This window comes from Ciona robusta, chromosome 4 (genome assembly GCF_009617815.1).
Source record: "Ciona robusta chromosome 4, ASM961781v2".
Taxonomy (NCBI): domain Eukaryota; kingdom Metazoa; phylum Chordata; class Ascidiacea; order Phlebobranchia; family Cionidae; genus Ciona; species Ciona robusta.
The window spans coordinates 7,420,569-7,430,964 of NC_143238.1; the positions used below are offsets into that span (position 1 = coordinate 7,420,569).

Genomic DNA, 10,396 nt, shown 5'->3' on the forward strand with positions numbered 1-10,396 from the left:
TCCTAACCCCAAACTCGTCAAACAAAAAAAACTTGAAAAAAAAAGATAAAAAAGTATTCCACTGTGCGGGACTCGAACCCGGTAAAAATGAAACAAAGAGAGTTTACGACCGCACGCAAACCGCTACACCACAGACTCGACGACAGTAGACACAACGAAAGAGCGTATATAACCGACCTAATGTGGGAAATATGTTCTTACTAGTGTTTTACGTATTTGGAAAGGTAGTTTTATTATTTAATTAATTTGTTTTACACTTATTAACACTTTGTAGTGCTGTTTTGTTCGTTTTTTCGTATTTTTTAATTTAAATAATTACCGCCTCTAGCGGAAAAATTTTTCCGTCTTCTTTGTATAGTCCCATGTAATGTTAACTGTTTATTTGAAAATATGATTTAATCTATGTTTGTATAGCGTTTGTATGCTTCTTTGTGAAAGATTATATTGTACTATTTAGTTGCCTGCGGAGTTTAGTAACGGAGTTTTAGGCGCATACTTGTTCGCGCTATGATAATGAATCTATGTATGTAACCTATATGCGTGTTGAGCGTGTAAGTATATAACTGCGTTTTGTGTACCAGCAGGTTACTGTTAGGTTTTGTAAACGGTCAATATGTCAAGTTTATTGCAAATAATCAACCAGACTCTGCAATCTGGGAACCACCAGCAACTATTATCTTTGCTCAAGGGGATCAGGAATGGAATAGTGTAAGTTTGTCTCTATGCTCAAACTATTAGCCATTCAAAATCTCTCACCCACAAAGTTACATACGTGGTAACTCGTAAGCAGGCATGAGGTGTATGGAACAGAACACCCGTGTTATAACGACTGTTGTTGCCGCGTCATGCAAGGATAAATAAGTTCCATACATTCTAACATTCATAGTCTACCCTAGCTAACATAAACTTCTTATTCCAGGTACGGAGTAAAGATACGTTTCCCTCACGCGCTTGTGATGACTTTCCTTTTCAAGGATGTTCCGTAAGTTGGTTTATTCACATAGGTATTGATACTGATTATATTATTTTCATAAGCGCCAAACTTTGTAAAACACAGGGGAGGCAGGGATAGTTAGACACACAATCCTGTGAAACAAATCTAACTTATTGGTTGTAATGTTTACTGATTAATGCAGTGTAGAAAAATTAACATTTATGTTTTTGCTCTTATCTTTCAACCAACTAGTTTATTACAACTGCATTTATTTTGCAATCACTATTAAACTAAGCTCATCATATTTTTATTTCCAGATTAAAAGACAAAATTCGTTTAATATTGCGAGCCACTTACCAGCACGCGAGGAACTTAGCGCAGTTCACGTTTTTATACAAACTTTTGACGACGACTTTATCCAAAACATCCTCCAAACCCAGCATTGGTAAAAACCCACTTCATGTGATTCCCGCAGCTGCGTTTGCCGGGTATCTTGTGTTTGGGGAGAAAAACCCGATCAATATGCAGGTGTGGTGTGATTGGTTGGATATGTAACCTAATTAACTAAATACTGATAACCAATCTTCCATGAAGTTACATAGGTGGTAACTCGTAAGCAGGCACGAGGTATATGAAACAGAACACCCGTGTTATAACGACTGTCGTTGCCCGCCATGCAAGGATAAATAAGTTACATATGTTGTAACTTGTAAGCAGGCACGAGGTGTATGAAACAGAACACCTGTGTTATAACGACTGTCGTTGCCCCGCCATGCGAGGATAAATAAGTTTCATTCATTTAAACATTTCATTGTCTTCCCAGATCAACATGTACCTTCTGTCGCGCATAATATTTGGTTTGTGTCGAGTTGCGACGGAACGAGGTTATTTTCCGTCAGAAGAAAAATTAAACGGGGTCAAAATATTCCCTGTGTTTGCTGCCACAATGTGGGGGGTGGTGTTATGGTTATTTGAGAACCATAAACATACTTTGCAACCCTCCCTCCAAGCTTCAATGACTTATTTATATCATGATAGCAATAAATGGAATAATATTTGGGATTTTTTGGTCTACAATAAATTACCGTAACAATTTTTGAATAAGGTTTTTAATTTATGATAAATTGTCTTTATATACAGGGCATGCACTATAACATTTGTGCAATGTAAAACTAAAAGACCAATATAATTATTTTTTTTCTTGCTATACTTCCTGTTACTTCATATCCACTAATGAAGTTCCACCTATTTAAAACAAAATATGCAAAACTTTTTTTTAATAAGTGAATGTAACTGATTGTTCCTCCCATGGGCGGGAAAATATGGGAGTTATAACATGGGTGTTTCCTATAGGTTTCTTAAGTTACCTTCATTCGTATTTAGACAATTGTTCCTAAACCTATTTCAGTTGATTTTTATATATATTTTACCCAGTGTTGTTTAGTATTGTGCAGTTTGAAATAATTATAATCTTTAATAAGATTGACAAAATCTACTTCAAATTAAATCATATTACTTGTTTGCTAAATCAAAATTTTATTTGTTGCAATTATAATCATTAATACAAAATCCGTTTGTTTTGTAGTAAATTATTTATATACATATATTAATCGTTGTGTTAATTGCAAATTGAAGTGGTAATGTAAATCAGTGCCCGTATATAAACTCTGATTTATATAAATGTTTTGGTCAAATCTTAAAATACACCCCGTTTTCGCGAAGAGTATAAGATGTTTATGTAAATCAGCCGCGTCTGCAGTTTACCAAAAAGTGAAAAATTCCCCGAAAATTTTGAGTTTACTTTAAGAAGTTCAATAAATGGGAGGGGTATCTGACGACGAAAAACGCCCCAATATGCCAGGTACGATGCTTTAATATTAATATTCTAATATATTTGCTGTATAAATAAATTAAAATAATGTTATAATTACGACACACCGGTAAAATGTTAAATTTGCTGTTAACGTGGCAAATCATCAAAGTTAGCAATCAATTGTTGCGACTGAAGTAATTTAATCGCTATTTCCTGGAGTTTAAATTACCGGATACTGCCAGTCCTTCCTGTAATGACGTAATAAACCTTTAATGCTATTAATCCACGTAGTAATGTTAACGCTGGTATTATCGTGGTGTATTTTTATAAAAAAAGCTTTGCTTAGTATTTATTAATTTGGAACTAGTGAAGGTTCCTCCGGTTTGTTACAGATTAGGGGGCTGGTGGAAAAGTGTTTTGAAGTTTGCCGGTAGTTGGTGGTTAGTATATGGATAGATTAGTTAGCAGATAACGTAGGGGGGAGGATTCTTTACTAGCACCATTTAGTTTAGTTTATAAAGTTGTTAGTAGTCAGGGCAGTAAACATTGTTATTTATAGTTATTTAGTAAGTGGCATAGGTTTAACAGTTACTACTGATAAGTTAACAAAGTAAACAGGGTTTGTATTGAAACTGAACCATATGATTAAAGGCACTTTACAGTTGAATATTAAAACCCAAAACTAAATACTTTGTTGCATGTTTTGGGAGGTTATCTTTAGTGCTTCAGACATGAAGTTTCAATACAAACATAACAAACCTTACACACATGACACAGTTGTCATTATTTTCATAAGTTTCGGTTAAAACTAAAACCATCTTTAATGATGTGGGAAGGTAAAATGTAAACTGCGTAGTATGTATCTATCTATATATATCTGTTTAAATTGATTCAAATTATAAAACTAAGGTAATGACATTATTATAAAACAAGTATTTAGACTTTTTGTAAAAAGTTCTTCTGTTTTTCAGCCGCAGCAGCGAATATGAAATATGTTTCGCTTGCTTTTCTTATCTTTCAAAACGCGACTCTTATTTTAAGTATGAAATATGCACGTAATAAAGAGGGTGATCAATTCTTTGCGACGGTTGCCGTAGTTACCGCAGAGTTGCTTAAACTTACAACCTCCCTTACCATTATGCTGGTCGAGAAAAAGGGTAAGAATTTAAACAATTAAGTAGTTTTTACCTGCACTGTGTTTTAACAATTGTCAGTTTTGTCGCTAATTTAATTCTCTTTATTGTTTTAATTAGTTTGATCTTCGTTATCGTATTTGAGAAGATAAATAACAATATATATATATGTTTGTTATGTTAAATACTATTGGTGAATATCAACCAACACCGTGATCTTTGCTTATTGCAGGAAATGTAAAGGATTGGTTGAGCTATCTTCATCAGAATATAATCCTTCAACCTCTCGATACGATGAAAGTTTTCATCCCGGCCATTATTTACATGATTCAAAACAACCTTCTTTACATTGCGGTGTCTAACCTACCTGCTGCTACTTTTCAGGTCGGTTGGAATGAACAGGTGTAACTTGTTTATTCTTGGTGAGAGCAATGACAGTATAAACAGGTGTTCTGTTTCATACACCTCGTGCCAACTTACAAGTTACCACGTATGTAACTTTGTAGATGATTGTTTTTTGTATGGCTGATAATTTAGACAACCCATTAGTGATCACTGGTTTGAAGCAATTACCGCTAAGTGTCTTGCCACAAACCCGATCATTGAATGGCTATATGTATAGAACCATATTTAAAAACGGTATCATGACATCACACCCCCATTATGACATCACACCACTTATTAAAACATCATACACCACAGGTATCGTACCAGTTAAAGATATTAACGACGGCCATGTTTTCGGTGTTCATGCTTGGACGATCACTTTCTAAACTACAATGGAGTTCAATGTTGTTGTTGTTTATTGGGGTGGCCACTGTGCAGGTGGGAGCTTGACTGGTTTTGAATTTACTGGTTTTTATTGAAGGAAAAAGGGGTTTGATTTTCTGCATAAAAGTTTGTGTGAATGTTCATCAACATGTCTAATGCTATGACTCAATAATTTTGTTTGTTATGAAGTCACTTGTATAGCTGACATAACACCTTTGTTGGAGGATCATTGATGCTCCATCTCTTGAACATACAATATATTTTATACATACCTCAATAAAACATATATACGATAATTTTCGCAAATCTTCGGTGACGTTACGTTAGAAAACTATACACTGAATGACTTGGCAAAGGTGTGAATCCAAATTGAAGGCATTAATCATTTATTTAAAGGAACAGTTAAATGATATATTATGTAAATATATTCATTTTAGTTTAAATACAATTAAATGATTCAACTATATACTGAAATAAATATGTTTAAATGTTATATTTATACAATGTTCCCCAAAATAAAGATACAGTAATTAAATGTGAATGTGATGTATTTAGAATAACATGGTAGATTTGTTATTTATCATTCTATAATGGTTTCTGAGGCGTGGAGCGTGTTATGCCACGTAATCTTACGCAATTCCACCCATATTCCGTGTCACACCTTGTCTAAAACCTCACCTATGTAGATTTATAAAGATTGATAAAACGCACACAATAGTGTAGTTGAGTGTGTTCTTTTCAAATCTATGTTTTAAAAATAATATTTGTATGTTTTCTTAACTTTAATTATAAACACAGGGGAGGCAGGGATAGTTAGACACACAATCCTGTGAAACAAATTCAATTTTGTTCCATTAGTTTGCTAGTTAATGCTGTGTTAAAAATTCTGGGGTTGACCTGCCCACCCTGCCACCCCAGGTTTGGTGCCTGTGGTTCTATACAAATTTATATCCTAACAACTTAATGTATCTTAATATATTGATGAATCATTCCCCACCCAGGTTGAGGTTCAATCTTCAAGTGCCAACCCCACCTCACCCACCCAACAAAATGCCTTCCTTGGTCTAGCTGCGGTTATTGTGTCTTGTTTATCATCAGGATTTGCTGGGGTTTACTTTGAAAAAATATTAAAAGGATCAAAATGTTCGGTTTGGATGAGGAATGTTCAACTTAGTTTGTTTGGTGTTGTAACAGGTTAGTTGTGTTTGTGTTGCATCGTACAAGCAATATAAGGTGGCTTGAGGCTTAAGCTGCCACAAAGGTCACATAAAGTGTAGAATGTCAGATTTTTAGCTTGTTTGGGGTCGTAACCAGTGTGTTGCTTATTGTTGCGGTGTGGTGACACAAAATATTGGAAATATTGGTAACTAAACAAAGCGCTGCGGCATTAAAACTTATTGTTGTTATCAGATACACGCATAGGGTGGGTACCGTTGCAATGTTATAGGGTGCTAAGCATCCCAATTTAAATGGCAAATTTTAAGAATATTTTAAAAATTAGGCAGCAATTTTATAATGGTCTTTTGTTTAAAACCTGCTGCCATGCAAAAGACAAAACAAACCAATTGACAAGGACACAATGTTCACACACCGGCAGACGCATGATTTTTTGTTAAATCTTTTTGCATCTGTGTCCGCTCACGGACGTGAATAAAGAATCCCTCCCCTCTAAAAATGTTTCTGATAACAATGACGCCAATGCATACGTGTGTCAACTCAGCGTTAAAAAAGGAATCTATTTCTAGGAATCATTGGAGTTTTGACCAAAGATGGAGATCAAGTCGTTGAAAAAGGTTTTTTCTTCGGTTTCAGCCCCTTAGTGCTGTTTATAGTTTCCAACCAAGCTTTCGGTGGATTGTTGGTTGCATTGGTTATCAAATACGCAGACAATATACTTAAAGGATTTGCCACATCAGTATCAATAATAATTTCCACCATTTTTTCGGCACTTTTTCTAGGTTTCCATATCAGCACTATGTTTATTATTGGCGCGACGTTGGTTATCACTGCTGTATATTTATACAGTCTACCAAAGCCAGAACCGTCGTTGCCACGCACAACTTAATTGTGTTAGCCATAAAGTAGCATTAATATATTATGTCTATTATGCTATGAAAGCAGCAATAATATATAGGCACACCACACCATGATAATTAAAGGCACCAAACTTACATAAACACAGGGGAGGCAGGGATAGTTAGACACACAATCCTGTGAAACAAATCTAACTTATTGGTTGTAATGTTTAGTGATTAATGCAGAAATTCCAGGGTTGGTCTGCCCACCCTGCCACCCCACGTTTGGTGCCTCTTAATTGATAGCCTTAATGTTATGTTTATGTCTGTAGTAATGTTTGATAGTTTTCTATAAGAGGTAACAAAATATTTTATGCAGTTTTTTTGCAGAATATGTTTTATTTTCGTAGCACTTTGCGTGGTGCGTGGGCATTTATTTTACACATTTTATATCCAAGTACTTAATAGTTTGATTGCAATTTATATCATTAGGTGTGTTTTAATAAACTGTACTAGATCATGTTCTGTCCACAAAGTTACAAAAACAACAAAACTGGAGTGTATAGTGTTACTGTACCATTTTGCACAGTGAGTATAGGTTTAATTTAAGTTGTTTGGCAGAAAAAGATCAATTGCTGTTATATATACGACATAATTAATAATTATTTTACGACTCTTCAGTATAAAATATTACAAAAATATTCGAGCACAAAATATGTTGATCATTTCTTCTTCTTTGAAACCGTCTTCATCACCCATTCAAGCCCGTCCTGTGTAATAATGGGGGTTGTGGTGTCATAAATATGATGATACAGCTGTATTTTAAATGGCTGAAGAATAATTGGTTCAAGGTTGTTGCTGCCACCATTGTGGGCATATTGCTTCAACCCAGTGGTCACTAATGGGTTGTCCAAATTGTCAGCTATACAGAAAAACAATCACCCACAAAGTTACATATACGTGGTAACTTGTAAGAGGGCACGGGGTGTATGAAACATAACACCCGTGTTATAGCGACTGTCATTGCCCCACCACATGAGGGTAAATAAGTTACATACGCGGTAACTTGAAAGCAGGCACAAGGTGTATGAAACAGAACACTTGTGTTATAACAACCATCATTACCCCCCATGAAAATATACACCCCCGATGCCCCCACCGACCTGTATGCCTTCCCCTTTAAGTGCGGAACAAGCTTGTATCTGGTAAGTTCTCCCACTCAAGGTATGGAGACTTAAACCATCAGCAATATCCGATGCTGGGGCTGCTTGTAATAAATCTTGTTTGTTTGCAAACACCAACAATGGAACGCCGCTCAACTTTTCATCAGTTACTAATTCTTCTAATTCCTGGAAACAAAATGGTGGTCAATGAATTTTATCTGCAGCTTGTCAATTTTAATAGAAATTAAAGGCAGGACATTCTGTTGTATATGGTTAGTACACCATGGAATGTAGGGCAGAGTTGGCCCATTACCCCAACACCCTGGGTGTGATACACCATGAGAATCTAGGATTCGGCCATAATAGACAACAATGTTTGCACACGATGTAAGAATAAACAGAACTTATTTGGTGTCCCGTTTCATATACTTCATGCCACCACTTTTTCAAGCATAAAACAAACACCATTATTTTTTCTGTTTATCCCCCCCCTCCACTTACAACTCCAGTTTCTTCCAATCGTTTTTTATCTGTGCTATCAACAACATAAATCAAAACATCGGTGTTTTCAAAGTAGTTTCTCCAGTAAGGTCGAATCCTTCGTTGACCTCCAATATCCCACACATTTAACTTGAAGCCTTGGCTTTGAACGCTCTTAATATTAAACCCCTGCAAACAAAACATTAATCATTCACATTGGATTGAGTAATTAGAACCAGGTAATTAATTATCAACAACGTTACACAACTTATTGGGCCGACTGCGGTTCAAATTTCAGGCCTAACTGAAGTGTCTCCCCATATAGAACATACATATGTGTTAATGGGCTAACTAAAATCTCTGGTCCAATGGCGTGCCTTGCTCTTGTAAACGGGCTCGAGGTGTATGAAACAGAACACCTGTGTAATAATGACTATGGTTGCCCCGCCATGCGAGGATAAATAGGTTACATACGTGGTAACTTTGTAAACGGGCACGAGGTGTATGAAACAGAACACCCGTGTAATAGTGACTGTCGTTGCCCCGCCATGCGAGGATAAATAAGTTACATACGTGGTAACTTGTAAGCAGGCACGAGGTGTATGAAACAGAACACCCGTGTAATAATGACAATGGTTGCCCCGCCTTGCGAGGATGAACGATTCACATTCACCACGTCACCTGTGTTGGGGTAATATGGTTTATATCTTCCGATGCGAGTTTCTTTAAGATCGTAGTTTTCCCAGCGTTGTCGAGGCCTAACAACAGAATACGAAGTTCTTTGTTCGATTCCGATTTTAATTTCCGCAATAATTTCAACAAACCCTAGGGAACAATATTAATGGGTGGTGGAACAATATTAATGGGTGGGGGAACAATATTAATGGGTGGGGGAACAATATTTATGGGTGTTATTTATTTTGTTTTCTAACGACTGTTGTTCTGCTGGTTATTCCCACCTTTTGTTATGTAAAATATAACCAACCAAAGTATAGGTGGAAGATATATTTATTTTAATCCAATCAAAGATCAGATTATTTAAACTATGACTAAAATTAGCGGTAAAAGTTTCCATATTTATGACATCATAAAGAATGTGATGAGCAGTCACCCACGTCGGCAAATAATTATCCCTTCACTTGTTTATCGTTCATTATTCATCTTTATAATTTATTCACGAAAGAAAAGTAGGCCGTTGTCATGGCAACTACGTCAACAATGTAGAAGCATTGTCAAGTAACAATTATGTTTATGATGTCATAACTCGTCTCTTTGTACAATAACAAATTTATTTTATCAGTTATGGCAATGAAACTTACAGTAATATGCAAAACACAAAAATTTAGACTTTGTTCTTCGTATAAATCAAACATATTATAATGCGTATATTTCATTATGCCTGGTAGCAGAAATAATACAAAAGATAGAAAGTAACTGTAAAACAACAGTCGTTATATGAACGTCATAAGTATTTGTTTTTATTCAAACAAATTGATATTTATAAAACAATAAATAATGAAATGAAAAAGGCAAAGTTTTTAAAATCAAAAAGAGAATTAAAGTTGTTTAAAACGGTTTTAAACATTAATGAAACTAAACACATGTTCACAATTTAAATTAAAAATATTGTTTTAAAAGAAATAAAAACTTACCATGATTAACTATGATGTCACACAAGAGATATTGTCTAAAACTGCTGACTCACAATTGACTATTATGCTTACTGTCAGCAAATTTCAAATAAGAAAAGTTTTCAAGTCTGAAAATAAATGCAATGTGAAACATACACTGTTGACTGTTTAAACACTTATTACTGTCATTCGAACCCAATCACAACTATTCACGTTAAAAAAGGAAACTAAATTCCTTAACCAGCAAAAGTGTTAGAAATATACATAAATACCCTCTATAACGAATAGGATATTCAAAACAAATCCAAAATTACAATTGTAAACGTCCTACATCGCTTATATTGCTTTAGAAGCCGCAAAAATCAATGAAATTTTAATCTTTCGTTTCATCTCCAGCTGTTGACGACGGTAAATAAAAAAGCGGTGTCCATAATAACAGCGGTTGCACCGAGATCG

General features: G+C 35.1%; 3 protein-coding genes across 3 annotated transcripts; 2 read left to right on the top strand and 1 right to left on the bottom strand.

The window, feature by feature from the left end:
- The first annotated feature begins 422 nt into the window (after window positions 1-422).
- LOC149737268 (peroxisomal membrane protein 4-like) lies at window positions 423-2,503 on the top strand. Its single transcript, XM_089877614.1, has 4 exons — window positions 423-708; window positions 920-982; window positions 1,252-1,462; window positions 1,758-2,503. The coding sequence occupies exons 1-4, from the start codon at window positions 614-616 to the stop codon at window positions 2,022-2,024; spliced, it is 636 nt and encodes a 211-aa protein (XP_089733740.1). The 5' UTR covers window positions 423-613; the 3' UTR covers window positions 2,025-2,503.
- Window positions 2,504-2,645: 142 nt separating this feature from the next.
- LOC149737269 (UDP-galactose translocator-like) lies at window positions 2,646-7,186 on the top strand. Its single transcript, XM_089877598.1, has 6 exons — window positions 2,646-2,795; window positions 3,719-3,904; window positions 4,113-4,264; window positions 4,583-4,705; window positions 5,653-5,845; window positions 6,397-7,186. Exons 1-6 carry the CDS (start codon window positions 2,753-2,755, stop codon window positions 6,714-6,716), a joined length of 1,017 nt encoding a protein of 338 aa, XP_089733724.1. The 5' UTR covers window positions 2,646-2,752; the 3' UTR covers window positions 6,717-7,186.
- A 41-nt stretch (window positions 7,187-7,227) lies between these two features.
- On the bottom strand, window positions 7,228-10,120 carry LOC149737270 (ADP-ribosylation factor-like protein 3). Its single transcript, XM_089877618.1, has 5 exons — window positions 9,962-10,120; window positions 8,991-9,134; window positions 8,331-8,498; window positions 7,830-8,015; window positions 7,228-7,436 (listed from the first exon to the last, which is right to left on the bottom strand). The coding sequence occupies exons 1-5, from the start codon at window positions 9,962-9,964 to the stop codon at window positions 7,389-7,391; spliced, it is 549 nt and encodes a 182-aa protein (XP_089733744.1). The 5' UTR covers window positions 9,965-10,120; the 3' UTR covers window positions 7,228-7,388.
- Between the last annotated feature and the right edge of the window lie 276 nt (window positions 10,121-10,396).